The following is a 21,250-nucleotide window of genomic DNA, read 5'->3' on the forward strand; positions in this document are numbered from 1 at the left end:
ACAACTCATACCATACATTTCGGCCACAGAACCCAGACCGAAATACAAAAGGCAGGGGCGTATCCATATTCATCAAGGATACCCACACTTCCAGGTTAGTGGCACAGCACGATGCTTCAGAGATCATCCACGTGTAACTAACAACGGGCAAAACTGCAATTCAAATTGTAGCTTGCTACAGATCACCCACCATATCCCAGGACCCCCATTACGCATTTCTGGAAACACTGGAAAATGTAAAGGTCCTACCAAACACCCTAATATTGGGTGATTTCAATTACCCAAACATTAATTGGGAGAACTACTCAAGTACTAACTCCCTTGCCCAACATTTCCTAGAATTTATAAACTCAAACACCCTGAATCAAGTGGTCAACACTCCCACCAGAGGTGACAACATATTGGACCTGGTCATCACCAACATGGGCGACCGGTGCTCCACACCGGAGGTCAACCCCTCACTGGTTAGATCTGACCATAAACAAATCACTTTGGTTATCCACATTCTTCCCCCACCCCCGGACAAGGGAACCACTATGAAAAACTTTTCAAAAGCAAACTTCACATTACTTAAGACCAAGGTGGAAAGTTTCAAAGCCCCCATGCCAAAAGATAATGCTGCCCAAGCTGTAAAATCCTTTACTAATGCATTCTACGGGCACCTACAAGAATGCATGGATCGTGCTATCCCAAGCAAAACCAAGACTCACTCCTCCAAGAAAAGGAAACCAGACTGGTGGACTCCTGCCAAAAACAAGCTATACAATAGAAGGAGGAAACTAGTACAGAAAAGAGTAAAATCAGTTGCATACCGCCTACTCAGAGGTGATCTCTGCCTGACATACAACGCCATGTCCAACCCAGAACTGATGGACACGCTCCACCTAAAGAAAAATTATCCCCTCAAGCCACACGCTGTAGGGAACTAAACCTCACCACAACAATAAATAGGACGTGCTGGAGGGATAGATTCCTGTCACAGAGACTTCCCATGCTTTGGAACAAGATTAATATATAATAATAATTAATATTAATATAAATATTAATAACAGTGGATGGGAAACAGAAAGTTTACCCCGGGGATCACTTCAGTGGCCCTGCTGGACAGAGGCACAGGGAACTAATCTAAGGGGGCGGTGAAAGCCAACACATTCTGGCTAGGCTTATAAATGCCTTCGGGCAGATAGACCAGTACCTACCTATGATATTTAGAAGGCAGTGCATGCAGAGGAAATCTGAGATTTTCTGATGCATCAGAGAAAACGGAAGAAACAGGCTGTATTAATTTGATAAAAGCACAGATAAGCAAATGGACTGGTATTCCACAACATGTTACCTGTTCATGAGAAAGCAGCCAAGAGCTGTGTTAGTAAAGATACAATCCTACCAGCAGAAATAATTAATCCAAACTAAACTGTGGCAGAAGGGAAAAGTATTGTATTAAAAGTTGGAGGCAACACAGAGTTTGTGGAAAAAGCATATTCACAGTACACCAGGCAAAAGAGAAACAAAATTATCCCAGCAATCAGGGAATGTTGAGAAGAAGTGAGATTTAAGCTATTATATCCAGCTATTTTCAGAATATTTTTCCTGGAGGATCAAATATATTTTTGGTGCAGAGCAGGCTAAGGAGGAAATAAAAAAAGTTTATCCAACTAAAAGTGAGCCACCAAGCAGAAGGTGACTCTGTTTCTCATTCTTCTGACAATAAAGCTCATAGAGAGTCTTTGCCAGTGAAACATTTTCCAGTGTTCCAAAGGAAAATGCTTGAGAGACAGAAAAAAGCACAGGAGTTGATTAGAAGAACTAGGAGTACTTTGGAATCAGAATCTGATGGTGGGAGTTGGAGTTGAAATAGATGAAGAAACACCAGCAAAGTTGAAATTAGAGAATAAATAGGAGACTAAAGCATCAATCACAATTGCAAAATATGGCTTTGCAAGTAAGTGCCTGAGAAAGACTGGAATTTTGTTGACTTTGTCAAACTTGTAGGTGGACTGTAAAGCAGCCCCACTTAATTTCATTAAAGTTTAGAAGAACACTAAAAGGGGAAAAGTAACTCTAAGTAGAACAATTTTTGTTATTTTTGTGTAATACATTTAATAATATAAGCTGCTTGCTTTGTATAGTAAAGCAGTTTTGTGTAGTCAGGGCTATTTTAAATGTGAGGGGAGTCTCTTGAGTGACTGTTGTATGTGTTGAAAATACATTAAACAAGTACTTTTTTTAGCTGTAAGAAATAAAGGTTTTACAGTATTATAGAAGACAGGCTGGACAAGAGCAAGTTTTGTTATTATACTGTGATCTTGGACTGCTGGGGTGGGGGTTGTGACTGTCCAGATTAGTGCCTTTGGCTTAAGCTATAAACCATTTTTGTTAGCAAACAGGATTGAAAACCAGAATAAATGATGAAAGCCATACAAATACCAAGTTTCTTACATCTACAAAAATATTCTGTTTTTTTTTCCAGTGGGAGTCGAGAAGACTGCGTGCAGAAGGCAGCTGTACATTCTGTTCTGAGTTAAATTTACAAAAATTCATTGCTTACTGATTTTACATGCAAAGCGGCTATCTGCAGGTTCAAGCAAAGCAATTAATCTTTAGAGTTCTGTGCATTCTTTGCTGAGGAAAACATAACATTTAAAGGTACAGTAGCAAGTAGTTCAGTTAAAAATAAAATTTGAAATTACGAGAACTGAATAAGGAGATAGCATCCTCTCTAGCAGCCCTAATATTTTAATGCATTAATAGAAGAGTGTACAATTTAGTTTATATTTAAAGATAGTGCACTTCTTAGGGCAAAAAGTTCACATTTAAGCATACAAACTGTTTTTGTAATCTGGGAGTGGAACAGAGATAAGGAAAGAACAGGCAGCAATCAGTGTATGTGGGAACACAGGTTGTAGCATGCTCTTTAGCATGGGTAACCTTAATTTTAAGTTGGGTATTGCCTGTGGGTGCAGCTGTTGATTTAGGGTAGTTGTTTCCATCTGGAGTGTTGAACTTTATTTTTTTTTTAAGATGTACTTAGTTTTGTGCATTAGGTTAATATGGGATGGGGGGGTTAAAAATGTATTTAGCTTTTTTTTGTTTGAAGGTTTTCATAAAAAAATCTTGAAAATGTGAAATAGGTTCAAATGGAAATGAGAAGAAACAACTATAAAAGGATCAGCCTGCCAAACAGTGTGTGTACGTAACACATTCAAAAATGTGTAACAGGTGGTAATGGCTTTTTATCATAATGGCTACACTATCTATATTATTGTGGAACTTAAATGGCCTTACAGGTGTAGACAAAAAGAAGGGAGTATTTAATTGTATTAAGAAATGCAGAGTGAAAATAATAGTGCTGCAGGAGACATGTTTGGAAAGAAATAAGAATGTGAATTTGACAAAGAAAGGCCATCAGGATGGATGTTCAGCAGAATATCATCAGGGCCAAAGAAAAAGGGGGAAATAGCTAGAGAAGCTACAGTAACAATAGAGGAAAAAAGACAATAATGGTATGATTTGTGGCAGTAAGGGGCTGTTGGCAAGGGAGAAGGATTAAACTGGCATGTATTTATATTTCCCCCAAAACTGACAGAATTGAGCTCAAGACATTTTCGAGAGAATTGCTTATAGGTGGGGACAGGAACTTTGATTTTCACTAGTAAGGATGTATCAGGGGGACTTAGAAGGGGAAAAATATAACAAAAGAGGGTAGAGTTCTAAAGAAATTTATGAAAATATTTAGTATGTAGTACGTGAATTCAGTAGTAGGAACTCTGACAGAATCTACATATTATTCCCCAAGGTACAAAAACTGGGCTAGACTAGATAGAAATTATATTTCACATTAGCATGTGCATTTAATTGGGAGCTTCAGCACACATCCAGTAACCATTTCAGATCATGCACCAATAAAAAGAGAAAAATGCAGGTTATTTAAGTTAAACTGAGAAACTGGGACTTTTCCACCTACCTGTCGGAAAAGAATTTAAGGACTGGGTAGTAGAAATTATTCAAGAGTTGTTAGGGAAGATAGAAATATCTTAAGAAATTATAGCTAGCGAGTGGATTAAAATGAATATGGGGTTTAAAAATAGGTAGAAATTAAAGAGAAAGCGATATGTTAAGAAGTAATAGGAATTACTTAGAGAGGCTGACAAAGGTTAAAGTATTACAAAATAAGGTGAATCTCACTGAACAAGAGATGCTGCAAATGCAGATTGCTTAAGAGAAAATAAGGTAGTATCTGGATAATGTGCATAGGTTTAGGAAGATAGCTATTAAACAGCTATTTTTTTATAATTATTCCAGAGCACAGAAACTTCTAGCACAACAACTTAGACAACAGAAAGGCGAAAGGGTTTTCACCAAACGTAGGCAGTCTATAACATGAAAAATAACTACAGATCCTGTAGAGGTATTAGAGGTATTTTGGAAATTTTATGAACATTTGTATAAAGCAGAGAAATATGGAAATAAAGAAAGAGCACAAACAAAAATATTTATGGAAGACTCAGTTATGCCAAGGTTATAGGTAATGAGGCCCAACAAATAAAATTAAGATAAGAAGAGATGAGATAAAAATGGTGATGTATAATCAGTATTCAGGAAAGTCTTCAGGAACAGATGATATTAATAGGTTCATAGGTGTGTGCTAGGCTAATGACCCTGGAGCCTTTACAAGCCTAGCCCATAGGATTACCCTGGCATCCTGCCGCCCGGCATTAATGTTCTCAGGGCCACTGTCGACTAGAGCCACTGGAGTGATCCCCGGGGTGAATTTTTTATTTCACATCCACTCATCAAGATTTCTGTTGAAGAGGGCCAGTGAGGTGCTCTGTTTGACATGTATGGGAAGTCTGTTCGATAGCATGGGCAGTCTCTGGGTAATGAACTTGTTCCTCCAGCATGTTCTGTTGATTGTGGTAATGAGGTTGAGGTCTCTGGAGCGTGTGGTGCAGAGGGATTGGGATTTCTTTAGATGTAGCATTTCTAACGAGTTGGGTCAGACATGGCTTTGTAAGTCAAGCAGAGATTGCCTCTAAGTAGGCAATATGAGACAGTTGGAGTTTTTTTAGTATGTTCATATAGGACAACTGTTTAAGGCCTTGGATCATCTTTGTGAGGTACTTTTGCGGCCTCTCCAGTTGTTTCAGATATCTACTGAGGTACATACCAAATGGAGCACTGTACTCCATGATTGGCCTAATGAGGGAAGAGTAGAGGGAGACAGTTACCTCTTTCTTTCTGGATGCAAAACCCTTAGTAATGAGATGTGCCACATAGAAGGACTTTCTGACCATAGTGGCAATGTGGTGGTCAAAAGAGAGGTTGCTGTCAACCTGGGTTCCCAGATCTCTTAATCTTCTATGTTCAGTGGACTACCATCGATGTGGTAATTCATGGGAACCGAGTTTTTCCCAAAGGGGATGACACATTTTTTGGCATTGAGCTTAAGGCCATGGTTCTGACACCAGTAGTCAGTCTCAGTGAGGCCTTTCTGCAGGTTGTCAACATCACTTGGGGAGTTAATAATATTGTCCAACTTGCAATATTCCTGTGAAAGTTTGGAAATTATGAGGGAAGGAAGTGATAAAAGATATGGAATATTTTATTTAGTATTTTAAAAGGAGAAGCACAAACGTCTTGGGAGTAATCTATGGTGGTTGTATTACCGAATGAAGCCTTTTCTTGAATTCCATTAGGATGGTACCCATTAGACCCAACTTCATATGCACTCATGTCAGTTGTAAACCATGATTGTAAAGTGTCTGTCTATACTGACTAAAGAATGGTAAAGGTGTTACCAAAATTGATAGATATAGCTCAGTATGGTTTTGTGGAGAGATAAACATTTGACAACATTAATAGAACAATAGTGATCCAGGTGGAAGCAGAGTGTAAGAAAATGCATCTGTTGTTGGTGGGTCTTGATGCAGAGAAAGCATTCAACAGAGTAAGTTGGGGTTTTATGAGTAGGGCAAATGAAGCATTTGCATTCTTGGATGTAGTAATAAGGCTAATTAGAAGAATGTATGAGTGACCCGAGGCAAGTGGGAGGTAGGGAAGGTTCCTCTGTAATAAAGTAGGTGTTCTCTTTCCGCTTTATTTTCTTTATATTTAGTGCCATTTGCAAAGAAAATAAGGGTCCCAGAAATGCAAGGATATCACTGGTATGGTAACCAAGAAAAGTTGGCTTTATTGCAAACAATATTATTTTGTACCTGATAAAAAACGGGCAACGACATGTCAGTGTTATGGGACATTTTGACAGTTTCAAGAATTTTCAGGATATAAAATTAATAAAGATAAAACCAAGGCTATAGCTGCAAACTATGTACCCACACATGAGTTTGTCCAGCAATGCCCATATTTAAGAGGACACGATAAAATGAAGTATTTAGGAGTATGGATTGAAAAGGTTTCTGTTATGGCAGCTAAGAATATGTGGGAAAATAATATAAAGAAGCTCTTCTTTATGGACAGTAAGTGAGTGAAAATGTTTAGTCCCTTTAGTTTTATATACAGATCAGGCATGGTTTTTATCAACCAAAGGAGACGTTGTTGACAATAATTGCTAAATAGTTGAAGGGATTTATCTGGGAGGGGAAGAGGCAAGAGTCAGGTGGGATAAGAGGATCCTTCTAACAGAACATACTGGTTTAGGATTTTTTGGATGCAGATCCAAATGAGAATAACAGTAGACATACAGAATATTATGTCCGTAAACTAGCAGAACGCATTCTAAGAACTAACCAAGCAACATGAAAATGGAGATGGCAGATTTTACAGATAGGGATGTGTGCAGTTAGGGGTGCAGAAAATAGGCAAGAGAGGGTTGGAGTTTACTGGAGGAAATGAATCAAGCTATTGTGTGCACAACTAGAAAGGGAAAGGTTAACAGAGAGCAGACCTAGAAGACATTTGGACTGCAGGCCAAAGACTGCCTTCCCTGTTAGCGATTGATGTCAGAGTGTAGGCAGAGAGAAAGAGAGAGGAAATCCTAAGTGACAGATCTGCTCTAGTAGAGTTTTTAGATGAATCTAGAACAGAAGCTGCTGTTAAAAATGGATAATTAGTAGGGCATATTAAATATTGCACAATAACTATAGGAATCAGTCAGAGGAGATTAGAATAGATTGGGAAGAGAGAGTGGATAAGCAATTCACAAAGAAACAATGGGAGGACATAGCTATAGCTTCCAAGTATGCAACAAAGTCTAGAAGATTTAGGATTTTTGCTTTTAAGTGTTTGCCCCATACAGACTCCAAGGATTTTTCCTCAGGTAGGTGGTAAATGTTGGAGGTGTGATGGGGAAGAAGGAGGTAACTGGGAGCATATGTTTTGTGAGTTTGAGTTGACAGACTTTAAAAATTCCCTGCAGAGTATTCTGTCAGAAATATTGGGTGAGCAAATGGGTGTAACTAAGGAAACGGGATCTGAATTGCTTGGCTACTTTTAATTCTGGTGGCTGCCAAAAAAACAATTACTAGAAACTGGAAATCAAAGTCTAAACCAACTGTATTGGAATTATTGAATATTGTAACAGAGATAAAAGAACTGGAAGTGTGATCTTCAGAAAAGTGTAGGAGTAAATTGCATACATAAAATGGAAATGAAAAAAAAAAGAAAAATTCATTTTGCAGCCTGTAAAAAAATTACAAAGTTTTAAAGACATCTTCCAAGAGCTGAAGACTGAACATACAAAGCCATGTTTACAGCATTAATATTAATGGCTGGGCGGGAAGTATTTACATCACTCTTGGTTCCAGCTCTAACCATGCTTGATTAGCATAGGTAAGTAATTGTGTACTGGTTATGTATTTGCCAAACTTTTAAATTAGGGAAAAAAAACTAATGAACAAGTGGGGTTGTACCACTTGAGTAGGGTGTTCAGTGCATGACATTTATTTGGAAAGTGGAGAAGTTTGTGAGTGGTGTGTAGCGGTTTATATTTGAGTAGGTTAGAGAAGGCAAGACACTTTAGCTGTCTAAAAGCTATTCAGTGTTTTTTTCTGTATTGGGAGTTTGTGTCAAATTTTGCTGTTTTGTTATATGACTGTTTGAGTTTAGTTAGCTGGGCGGTAATTATGTTTCAGAAAATAGTAGAGGGCATAAGGTACACAGCAGCTATCCTTGCTCAGGTAAGTAGGCCCAGCTTTTGGTAACTTTTTCTGATTATTTGTTGGCTGTGAAGGGTAAATTTCAGATATTCATTTCATATGTTCATAGGTAGGTACTAGGCTATCGGCCCAAGGGCCTAAGTAAGCCTAGCCAACAAGTTTCCCTGGCTTATGCCACCCAAGAAGTTATTTTCCTGTGCCCCTGTCAAGCAGAGCCACAGAAGTGATCCCTGGGGTGTATTTCCTATTTCCCTTCCACACATCAAGATTTTTCTTGAAGAGTGCTAATGAGGAACTTTGCTTGACATAGATGAGTAGCTTGTTCCAGAGTATGGGAAGTCTCTGGGACAGGAATCTATCCCTCCAGCATGTCCGGTTTATTGTGATGACAAGGTGTAGGTCCCTAGAGTGTGTAGCTCGGAGGGATTGGGATTTCTTTAGGTGTAGCATGTCCAACAGCTCTGGGTTTGACATAGCTTTATATGTTAGGCAGAGATCACCTCGGAGTAGGCGATATGCTACGGAGTAAAGCTGGAGTTTTTTGAGATGGTCAGTGTAGGGCATCTGTTTGAGGCCAGTAATCCTCGTGAGGTACTTCTGTGGCCTTTCCAGCTGCTGCAGGTCTCTTGTAAGGTACATTCCAAAAGGGGCGTTGTACTCTGTAATGGGCCTAATGAGTGTTGAGTAGAGGGGAACAATGACCTATTTTTTCCTGGATGTGAACCCTTTTGTGATGAGGTGTGCCATGTAGAAGGATTTCCTGACTACTGTGGCGATGTGATTAACAAAGGAGAGACTACTGTCCACCTGGGTCCCAAGGTCTCTTTATCGCACATTCAACATTAAGTAGACTGCCGCCTATGTGGCAGTTCATGGGTACAGAGTTTTTACCAAAGGGGATGACAATGCACTTTTTGGCATTGAGCTTGACGCCATGGCTCTGACACCAGGCATCTGTCTCATTGAGGCCCTTCTGTAGGATGTCCACATCATTTGGGGGCTCCACTATGGCTCCTAGTTTGCAGTCATCTGCAAACTTCGTTAGCCAAAGGCCTTCTGTGTTAGCCTGTACTTCAGAGAAGTAGATACCAAACAGGAGAGGTCCCAGGACTGAACCCTCTGGTACTCCACTTGTCACTGGTTTGAAGTCAGATTTGGAGTCTGCAGCTTTTACAGTGTGGGTTCTGTCAGTGAGCCAGTTGGCAACCTATCTTGTGACGTAGGGATTTATAGTTTAGTGAGTTTAGCTATAATTCCAGAATGGGGGATGGTGTCGAAAGTCTTGGCGAGGTCAAGATAAGCTGTGTGAACCACCTATCCCTCGTCTATGGCTTTGGTGACTGCCTCAAAGAAGTCATCAGGTTCAGGAGGCATGATCTGCCTTTCACAAACCCAAACTGGGTGGGGTCCAGAGTTTGGAGGTTACCAATGTCTTTGTTTATGAGCTCCATGGTGATACGTTCCATGGCCTTACAGACCAGGCTTGTCAGGCTAATAGGGCAATAGTTCCCAGGATCAGTGGTGGCTCCACCTTTGTGGAGTGGGATAACTGTTGCTGTGTGCCATTCAGTGGGCACAAAGCCTGACGTGAGGCTATGATTGAACATGGTGCTTAGGGGGGGAGCCAGTTCCTTGTGAAGTTCATGTAAAACGCAGCCTGGGATGCTGTCCGGTCCCATGGATGCTGGTTTTTTTGGCTTGAGAGTGCAGCTTTTACCTGCATAGTTGTGCTCAACAGGGACTCTGCATTCTTCCTGTATAGATATGGGCCCTTTAGGGGGTGAGAGGGGGGTAAATGGGCCCTTTAGGGGGTGAGAGGGGGGGTAAAGTTAGCACCGAACCTATCTGCCAAGATGTTGGCAATATTAGTTGGTTCTGTAATTTTCGTGCCGTTGTGCTGCAACTCGGAGCAGATCTGGGTGTTGCCATTTGTAATGACTCCAAGTAATTTGGTGTGATGAACTAATTCAGTGGAAGTACTATTAGGTGTAAGGACAGCGAACGGGTGTAGGGGGGGTTAAGGACAAGGTTGGAGTTGTCTACCTATATTTTTATAGCTAAGGCGGTTTATGTGACTTTTTGGAGGAGTGAAATATGGGGAGCGGAATGTATTATGGCTAGTCATGAGAATATTGTATTAGACATGAATTTAATAGTAAGGCAGGAGAGTCCTTGATGAAGATAATGAAAAGAAGTGGGCCAGTGATTGGTTCCTGTGGTATCCTGATAGGATCAACAGAGAATCTGTGTAGTAGATGAGGGTGGAAGACAGCATCAAAGGCTTTGGATAAGTACAGGAATACTGTAGGCACAAGACTTTTTTTTGTTTAGTTTTAAAGATATCCTGTTACGGTATTGAGGAAGAACAGGAGAAGAGAGTTGTACCTGTGCTATGTTAATAAAGGGATAGAAAGGCATTGATTTGGATGTGGGCTAATAATTGGGAGACTGTGGATTGTAGGTAATGGTGAGAGGATGGCCATATATCCAAAACTAGCAATTTCAAAAGATATGCCTTTGTGTAGTGGCAGGATATATGGTTATAACAATAAAGGCTGTCTTCCCCAATAAATAGTTCGTTTCGGTTATAATCACCACCAATAGCTCCACCATTTAAAATAGTTCTTGAATAATCACCACCAATAGCTCCACGAGAGAAATTCTTTTATTATTAACAAAGGACAGTTTAAAAGAACAGATTTTAGCGCTTTCGTCTCCCACCGGAGACCTCTTCAGAATCAATTAACCTTGCTCAAATCATTCCTTTTATATAAAAAACATCAATTAATTTCAATTAAATTAAATATTAATAGATAATAAAAAGAAGAAATAATATACATATACATAAACCTTTTACATATGCAAATATTAGTACAACAAGGTTGAAAGTATTATTATATACTTATTCAACTTTGTAGGTTTTATTGGCATTGTTTTATGTTGTTCATTAGAACTATCCCCTTAGGTATGTTCTTGAAGGGGCTTTTTTTCTGTAGTTGTGTCCTTGATCAGTTGTATAAACACAAAAATCATTTTTTGTATGAAAATTCTTTCAGGCTCAAGGTTTCAGCAATTTCTGTTCTTTGTTGCAATGGGAGAACATATCTTTAATACTTGTTAGAATGATAAGTATGGCCAGCCAATGACTTTTTATTTCTTTTTATTTCTTCTTTTTATTATCTATTAGTATTTAATTTAATTGAAATTAATTGATGTGTTTTTTATATAAAAGGAATGATTTGAGCAAGGTTAATTGATTCTGAAGAGGTCTCCGGTGGGAGACGAAAGCGCTAAATCAGTTCTTTTAAACTGTCCTTTGTTAATAATAAAAGAATTTCTCTCGTGGAGCTATTGGTGGTGATTATTCAAGAACTATTTTAAATGGTGGAGCTATTGGTGGTGATTATAACTGAAATTAACTATTTATTGGGGAAGACAGCCTTTATTGTAACCGAACCAAATCTGTTGCATACAAGTATTTCGTACTTTGAAGTGGTTCTTGGTTTTTCCGAGTGGTCCGGTTTCAAGGAGTCTCCTTTATTGAACATTTATTTTGGGTTCGTTTTTGTCTACACCACACCTTTATTTTGTTTATTCTCTTATGGATAACACCAGTCTACTGAGTGAACTCATTCAAGTTATTCAGAGTCACTCAGAGAGACAGCTCACCGCCTGACACAGGTAATGACATTCCGTGTGCACAAAGCAGTCCGAGGATTGGGGGCAACACGGAAATGACGACAGACGCTAGAGCTGAATCAAGTGTGGCGACGAGGAGAACTGGAAATAGAGACAAAAGCTCCTTTACTGCAAACAATCATGGAGGAAATGGTTATAACAACAGGAGAGACAAAGAACATTCAGGTACTGGTGTTTCAAACAACCTTACGAAATATCAAAACATTGACTTCAATGTGTGGCTTAACAAATCGTTTGTTAATACCAATAGACAAGCCGAGGGTGATTGTAATGATAATATGGATTATAAGGACAAATGCAAGGCATTAAAACATTTTTTAACTAGGTATAAGAACCTAGCAGTGGTGAACTGGTATTTCAGTAAGTGCCTGAAGGACAAAATTGTTCCCAAGGGACTTAGAATTAATAAGTTCCCTAACAATATTAATGACAATGTTGATGGAGATTTTTTCAAAAGTATATGTGATATTTTTAATGAATGTGGGCTGGCCATGCTAAAGGTATTAATTAGGTACAATGAACAGAGAATGGAGTTGGATAAGAAAGAAATAGATAGATTATACAAGGAAATAAATGACGATTTGTTGTTTTCAGTCGAAGAATATAAAACTGTTTATATGAGAAATTTACAGGATGTGGATAATACAGTGACACGAAGTTACAATAGGAAAGTGTCTAAATTGGAAATGGATGTGAATGAATACAAATGTGGGATAGCTTATAGTTTAAACAATAGGAATTTCATTGGACAAAAAAGAGTGTTCGGTGGGTACCGATTTTATCAAGCACACAAGCAGGATAATTACGGTAGAAGTGAGTGGAGTAATAATAATAAGGGGCAACACATGAATCACTCATATGGGCAGGATTTTAATGAATATGAAGATCTTAGAAACACCACATGTGAGGGTGTCCCTTTAGAAGAGGAAGGACCGAGGAAGGAAGGAGAGAGGTTAAGGAACCGTGCCCAGCAACCCTCATATGCCCAAGTCACAGGGAATTACCATCGCAACGAGTATGCGAGGAGAATGTGTAAACCTTTAAAAAGTAGTGCTATTGTTAATAAAAGAAATCAATTCATCAATAAAATCATTAGGCCCATCCCATAGAATAAATATGTAGGGCAAGTTAGCAGTGATGATTTAAGAGAAGTTGTTCCTACAAACTATACAAACAATAATTGTGATGGATCAACAACTATTATTCATTCTTTTAATGATTTTAACATATTTAATTACTCTGATGTTAGTATTAATGAAGTTTATTTTAAATTATTTATTAAAGGATTTACATTTGTGCCTATTAAAAAGCCTGCTATTGAAAATATTATATTAGATATAAAAACTTTTACCAGGAAGTTAAATTTAAAGCATTTGTTCAAGGAAGACAACAATAACTTTAAGAAGGATGTGTTAAAAAGGTGTAGCATATATAATCCTCCCCTACAGCATGATATTATGCATTTTGAAAATAGTCTTATTAGAAGAGTTAGGAGTGAATACAAACAAGACAAAAACAAATATGAAAGTAATTTATCTTATGATGAAAGTAAACTTTTACATGAACTCAGTGGTAACAACAAAATACGTGTGATGAAGCCTGACAAAGGTGGGGGAGTGGTCCTTATGGACCAGTGGGACTACACTAATAGAGTGCTGGATATATTAAATAACGATAGTAGCTACATGTTAGTTTCTAGGAACTAAATAAATATTTCTTACAGGAAAATAGGCTACATAATAGAGGACAATTTATTGCAAGGTCTTATTGATATGGATTTGTACAATTTTTTGAAGGTGAAAAAAACGGTAATTCCAGCTATTTTTGGTATTCCGAAGACCCACAGATGTTTTCAAAACCCCCCAGTGAGGCCTATTGTTTCATCCCAGGGATCAAAAACCCAACCCTTTGCTATATATGTAGATACCAAACTAAAGAAATATTACACAAAATACCCACATATCTTGGTTGATTCTTGGGACTTTTTAGAAAAAATTGGCAAAGATCACTACGGGGATGGAATTATGTTTATTACAGTTGATGTTCAGAATTTATTTTCTGTCATACCCCATTTGGAGGGTATGGATTGGTTTGAACAAATGGTGTTAGAAATGAATTTGTTAACAGCTGATGAATTTAAATTGATATTAGAAAGTATGGAACTAGTATTAAAAAACAATTATATATTTTTTCAGGGGGATTATTACCACAAAAAAGATGGAGTTGCAATGGGTTCGGCGTGTGCCCCTATATATGCGAATATTATTATGTTATACTGGGAGAAACATTATTTATTTGAATGTGAACTTTTTAAATTTGTGAAGAGTTACTATCGCTTCTTGGATGATATATTTATTCTATGGGATGGGCCTAATGATTTTATTGATGAATTGATTTCTTTTATTAACAGCAGCACTACTTTTTTAAGGTTTACACATGAAATTAACTTGCATGAAATAAATTATTTGGACATCAAATTACAAAAGAACTATAACACTAAGAAATACAAATCTAGTGTTTATAGAAAGAAACATTATTCCAACGCATATTTGCACTTTGACAGCGACCATCATAGCTTACTAAAGAAGAATATAGTAAAGGGACAAATGATTAGGGTAGCTAGGATGACATCAGAGAGGGAAAATTTTCTTAGTGAAGTCGACAAAGTACAAAGAATGTTCCAACAGAGAGGTTATCCTTTTGAATTGACCCAATCAGTCAAAGAATATGTGATTGGGAAAAGGGATACTAATTTTGTACCCCTGCTAAGTAAGCAGAACAATACAAATAATACAGCAGTTGACAACAATGGGAGTAACTATCTGAGTAAGAAGACAGCATTACCATATTTAACACTTACTTATTATAAGGGCATAGGATGGCTTAAAAAATGTATCAACGAAACATGGGAGGTGTTTAGGACAATGTCCACCAGGTCACCATTTTTCAAAATACGTTGACATACAGTTATAGAAGGAATCAAAATTTGAACAATATTTTTGAGAGAAAGAAACATTCAGAGGCAGGTGAAGTTGTCTCTAATAGAAGAGGTACCTTTAGATGTGGTAGATGCCCACAATGCCCCTTTATAGCTGATAAAAAGGAACTATGGATCCAGAGTTTAGGTATGACATTGAAGGCAAGAAAATATAGTAGTTGTTATACAAAGGGAGTGATATATATTGCATTTTGCAAATACTGTTGTGGATATTACATAGGTAAAATGGAATGACATCTGAGGAAGAGAATATATGAACACATTAGAGACATTAATAGGAAAAACGAGAACAATGCCCTTTATACACATTCTTACATGTCAGCAAGCTAATTTCAAGTTTTGGGTTTTAGAGGAAGTGGAACACTTTGAAAGAGGGGGTGACTGGGAGACTAGGTTAGAATATAGAGAAATGATTTGGCAGTTGAAAATGGATGCATGTTGTGGTAAGGGTTTGAATGACCATGTCTCCATTACACCAGCCCTAAAAATATTATCTGATGATCCAAAAAGACACAAAATTTAAGGTTGCTTTTACATAGAGGGTATTTTTCTTATGGTTTTGGAATAATGTTATGTTTTTCAAGAATATCAAGTTACATTTCATAATTACGTAGTACAATTTTATATTTTTATTTATATATATATTTATATACAATTTTATACACAATGTTATATTTTATACATAAATTTATTATTGATATTTATTGAATATAATTGGTGCAATATATGTATTTTTAAAAAAAGGTTATATGTTTATATATATATATATATATATATATATATATATATATATATATATATATATATATATACATAAAACTTTTACATATGCAAATATTAGTACAACAAGGTTGAAAGTATTATTATATACTTATTCAACTTTGTGGGTTTTATTGGCATTGTTTTATGCTGTTCATTAGAACTATCCCCTAAGGTATGTTCTTGAAGGGGCTTTTTTCTTGTATTTGTGTCCTTGATCAGTTGTATAAACACAAAAATAATTTTTTGTATGAAAATTCTTTCATGCTCAAGGTTTCAGCAATTTCTGTTCTTTGTTGTAATGGGAGAATATGTCTTTAATACTTGTTAGAATGATTAGTATGGCCAGCCAATGACTTTTTATTTCTTTTTATTATCTATTAGTATTTAATGTAATTGAAATTAATTGATGTGTTTTTTATATAAAAGGAATGATTTGAGCAAGGTTAATTGATTCTGAAGAGGTCTTCGGTGGGAGACGAAAGCGCTAAATCGGTTCTTTTAAACTGTCCTTTGTTAATAATAAAAGAATTTCTCTCGTGGAGCTATTGGTGGTGATTATTCAAGAACTATTTTAAATGGTGGAGCTATTGGTGGTGATTATAACTGAAACAAACTATTTATTGGGGAAGACCGCCTTTATTGTAACCAAACCAAATCTGTAGGATATATGGTTACTTCCATATGGCAGGGAGGTGGGACTCCAGAATTGATCTGTTAATTAGAATAGAAAAAGCAATAACATTGCAGCACATTTTAGGTTTTCAGAATGCAGGTTATCTGGAGCAAGGGCTGTAGTTTTTAGTTTTTTTAGATTTATTTAATAGATGTATTTTTGAGATGGGCAAGGACTCAACGTTTTGAGGTTTTGTAGGTAGGGGGTTGGGGTCGAGCATAAGGAGATAGGGAGATGAGCTAGGGTTTATTGGTGTCCAGCTTGGATAAAGAGTTAGTCGTGTTGAAGTAAGAATTAAAAGTACAGGCAGTGTTGAAGTCAGTTTCATTGGGTGTTGAATTAGCTTGTGATGTTTTTTCAGGGTTTAGAGGTTGGCTATATAGGATCGGATGTATTTGGGAGATTTGGTATAGCTTAGCTGTTGGGAAGTAAGGTACATCCTTTTGTCTAATGTGACTTGGGCTTTGGTTCTTTTTCACATTTGCTGATAGTACTAGTAATTGGTTGGCTGGGGTTTTATTATTCAGCCATGTGTACCATGCTTTATTCTAAAGTTGCATACGTTGTTTGGTGGGTAAGATAAGCTAGTTGGCAGGTAGAGATTTGACTTTTTCTTTTCTGCCCCACCCCCAAAAGTAGTGCAGGGTAATAGGGTATATTGAGTAAAGTGTCCTTAGTCCGGCCTGTTCCTCTTCCTATCTTATTTACAGAGATTGACTCTATGGGAGAGAGAACCTTACACACCTTAAACATACACCTCCAGCTCAGGGTCTACCTGAAAAAGGTGCACGAGTTCAGGAAAATAGAGCAGTTATTCATTCACTCATTCATTCATTCATTCATTCATTCATTCATTCATTCATTCATTCATTCATTCTTTCAGTTTTGTTTACCAGAAAAGTCTAAGAACTAGACTCCATTTCATCAGTGTTCCAAGAAGAAAAGCTCCAAAAATACAGTCAGTAGATGTAACAAGCATGAATTACAGAACATACAAAATCCAGTAATTACAACATACATTAGTTTGTTTGTGTCTTTCGGCTTTTCCCGGTTAGGGGTCGCCACAGCGGAACTCCGGTCCACTAATGATTGGTAGTTGATTTTTACGTGCCGAGTTACCAGCCCTGACGCACAACCTTCAACGAAGGTACGCCCATTCACGCATGTCTCCATGCAGAAGACGCTCAAGCTGAGAAACATACATTAGTACAGACCAAAAATAGGTGTTAAATTTACCAAGAAATGAAGTAAATGCATTACAAATCAGCAGTTGTAATAAGTACATAATAGGTAAGTAAAATATGAGATGCCATAATGCTGCAGTTGTAAATTTACTAACACATGTTTGAAAAAGAGATCAGAGAGCAATATAACTGAAAATGTATTTATTTGTATTAGTGTGTGTTTAGGGACTTCACAGTGGGTGAGTGCTAGTGATTGCTGTGATAAGTAGATAAGAGAGTAGAATCTTTAGAAAGCTGGACAGGAGGAACAAGAAAGAGGTAGAAAAGTATTTATGAGAGTATATGAGGTAGAGACAGGTTAAAAATAATCTCATTGGTCTCAGTAGAGAAGGGTTTGCCACATCTAAGAAAACCCTTTACAACTGGATTACTAACTGCATTGTCTTTTACTCTAAAAGGGTGAACCACCAGTTCATGTTTTTTAGCAAGGCCACTGCTCCAGGACTGGGGCTTCTTCCACTGCTCTCTTCACACCTTTCCTAGCATTATTGTTTGGAGTATGGTTCTAAGATTTAGACATCCTTTAGCACAATGAGTGTTTGATTTTAGGCCTTGTCTTGGCCTTCCAAGGAAGAGTTAAATTTTCACTGCTCTGGATTCTTTCCAAGAGTTACAAACTGCAGAAGACCTTTGAAATCAGATGTAACAGATATTATCACATTATCATGTGGTCTGTGAGGATTATTTTTTCCAGTAAGTACTCCTTGCCCTCCTTTAACCACCTTCAACAAATTTTGGATTGTCTGTTTGTTCCATGATTGGAGTCAGTATTGTTTTTATACATTTGAGTTTTATTTTGTCTTGCTTTTACTGTGCTTATTCATTGAACTAGGGTTGATCTGAGAAATGCAAGGGATGAGAGCAACCTTCTTGCATGGTGTCACTGTGTATTATCTACAAGCATTTGTAATCCTGGTGAAAGAAATGAGAGGAAATTCAGAATTGTGAGAAGCTGGGTAAACTAGGAGAAAGCTGTACTGTTGCCTTCTGCAGAAGATTTCTTCATAGATCAGCTGACATTGAGAATAGATATTGTGTTACATAATGTTAAAGAATCTCAATATTATGAATTTTATGGATACTGGTGCATGTTTTAACTTGTTTTTCCCCTCAATTTTCTTGATTTTTGTTGTTGCTTAGGATGTGATTGGTTGCATCTGCATGAATCCTGGAAGGCTAACGAAAGGACAAGTTGGCGGGACATATGGACGCCTATATATCAGAAGGATGGCAGTTCGAGAAGAACATCAGTCTCCTTGCATAGCAGCACAAGTTGTGAAAATTTAATTTTCCTTTCAAGTCAGAAAATAACTTGGAACTTTTTGAAGTTAAGCACAGCATGGACTAAAGTGTTTAATTTTTAACATCAGCTTTATTGAAGAAAATTTGTCAGCCTTCCTTACGCAAGCCTGTTTTACAAGACATTTTTTTATTCAGGATTATCAAGCTACAGTTCTACTTTATTTGCAAAAAAGTAGAATACTACCTACAACCAACTGAGCAAGTTGTATTGCCTGGTATGGTAGTTGGTGTGTATGACAGCAATGTTGTGGAATGCTCATGGACCTCTCTTGCATGGAAGTGCTTATGTTATCACCTGTAACTTCCAGTTTTAAAAATCTGGTTTCCAGATGAAATCCCAAACAGGAGGAGCTCCACTGAGCTTTTTTGAGTAATGTTGCTACTGATTCTGAAGTTAAGCTGTGATCTCATTTGCAAAGTTTGAAATTATAAGCATTTTTCACTTTTATATTATGGAAGATTATAAATAAAAGAAAAGACCATTTGTTGTTGAAGCATACATTAATTGGAGGAAAAATAGTTGCATTATCATGTTGTTACTTGTCTTCTAAGTGTACTTACGTTATTTATAAAACTTTTAAAGTCTTGTGCATAGCTGAGGATCTTGCCTGTATGAGTCCTGTGCATATGCCCTGTCAGTGTCTTGTTCAATTTTACTTGATCTGAAGATGTCATAGCCAGAGTGCATAAATCAGCTTAACCCATGGCATTTTGCCAATCTGTAACATTTCTCAGATCCAGGATATCTAGTTATTTCTGGTAGTTTTCATAGTTTGATCTTATCCTAATATACATTGGAAAGCTCGAACCTTCAGTGCTTCAAAATAGACATTCGCAGTGTTCCTGTGTGTTATCAGATCACCACCAAAGACCCAGCACAGGGCCTCCCTGTTCTGCATGGGTGCCAGCATAATGCTGATAAATACACAGCTGTCAACACTTCATTCTGGCCTCTTGCAGTTGACATTGAATAAAGCTTAGAACCAACCTTACTGCATACATGCCTATGGCAACTAATTATTCCCAGAGCAGGGATTGAATAGAGGAACATTTGCATGATTCAAGGCAGGACCTCAAGATGATCAAGGTAAGACTATACAAGGGCAGTACCCAAGCCTGTATCCTGTTTACTGTTTTCATTATAGTGGAATACCTCCTCCCCAGAGCCCACTGCTGGGTATGAGACTGGTGAGAAAATGCTGGTAGCACCCCTAATCTTAGAGATGAATACCCTGCTGTTTGCCTCATTGCACCAAGGAGATCCTTATAACCCTATAACATATTTCCAAAATTTAATTCCAGCCTATTGAAGCCTACTGTCTCTTCCCATGATTGAGGCTACTGTATCATCAGTCAGTGAGCAGGCCGCTACTTGGCGATCTTGCTCTCACTAGCCCAGTGACTGCTTTCCCACCACACTTTGTTCAGTGCTGGGTAAGAGATGGTGAAATGTGTTACATGAGAGCACTTTGAAAAACTGTAGGTTAATGCCAGTGCTGGGCCAGAAGCATGCCTGTCAGGAGCTTGTCTGCTCTCTGAGTGTATGACCAGTACTGCCCACCTTCTTTCAAAATGGGTGGTGTGGCAGAAGTCTCTTTCTGTCTGAAAGATAGTCGGTGTAGGCCTTCAATCCCTTATTCTCTAAGTCTTCATTTTGGCCAAGTTTCTGAGGTATGCTGAAATGATGAGTATTCGTTGATGAGAACATTTAAACAATTTAATTAACTATGCATTGGTCTGACCTGCCTTGTCCTTCTCAGAAGGGTCTTAACAGACCTGACTTTGTGTTTCAGATACTGAGTTTCCCTGTCCATAGTTTTTTCATTCTCCATTGCTTTTGATCTAGGTTTGGCTACAGTATCAGATATCAGATAAATAAAAGGAATACGCTTGAGCTACAGAAAGCCAGTAGGTCTGTGGGAGAGAGGTTATGAAAAGCTACTGCTGGATCAACTCTTTGTAGGGACCAAGGATGTATCTGTGTCTACAGTGATGCAAGCAGATATCTGCATATACAAGAGCTTTGTGCACCTGAGACGACACCATTACAAACCTTTGTCTTAGGGATGTGGTTTTAGAACATAAGAAGAATACTTGCACACGCCATTTATGATAGGAAGGGATGAAAGGGTTGAATATAATCCAGGGAGAGCTAGATGATATTTCCTTGGAGGGCAATCAATCAATAAATAAATAACAGTCTCACTCTTTATAAAGGCAATGAGCCTTAGATCACTTCCCCATTAGAATAACCCTTCAAGGATGCTGTATTGGTAACTTGGAAGCATCTAGATTCTGGGAATTATTGCCTTTGTTTTTCTACACTCCAGTCCCTAAATGTTCTTGCCTTCTGTCAAAGCATTCTAATATTACATTTCATTTGACTGACAGCAGAAGGAGACAGCTTATTTAGCCAATAGCATTTAGCTTTTTACCTCCCTTCCATTCTTATGTAATT

The 21,250-nt window shown here is 37.7% G+C and overlaps 1 protein-coding gene across 1 annotated transcript in view; it reads left to right on the top strand.

Annotated features, from left to right (window-relative positions):
• POLA2 (DNA polymerase alpha 2, accessory subunit) overlaps nt 1-19,276 on the top strand; it is a 633,383-nt gene extending 614,107 nt beyond the window's left edge. The window contains exon 18 of the mRNA XM_044075741.1: nt 18,631-19,276. Coding sequence (XP_043931676.1) covers nt 18,631-18,777 — 147 coding nt within the window. The 3' untranslated portion in view covers nt 18,778-19,276. The remainder of the gene's footprint in view (nt 1-18,630) is intronic.
• The last annotated feature ends 1,974 nt before the right edge of the window (nt 19,277-21,250 follow it).

The sequence above is a fragment of the Protopterus annectens genome, chromosome 6.part1, assembly GCF_019279795.1.
Source record: "Protopterus annectens isolate FY-2018-M chromosome 6.part1, PAN1.0, whole genome shotgun sequence".
Lineage (NCBI taxonomy): Eukaryota > Metazoa > Chordata > Ceratodontiformes > Protopteridae > Protopterus > Protopterus annectens.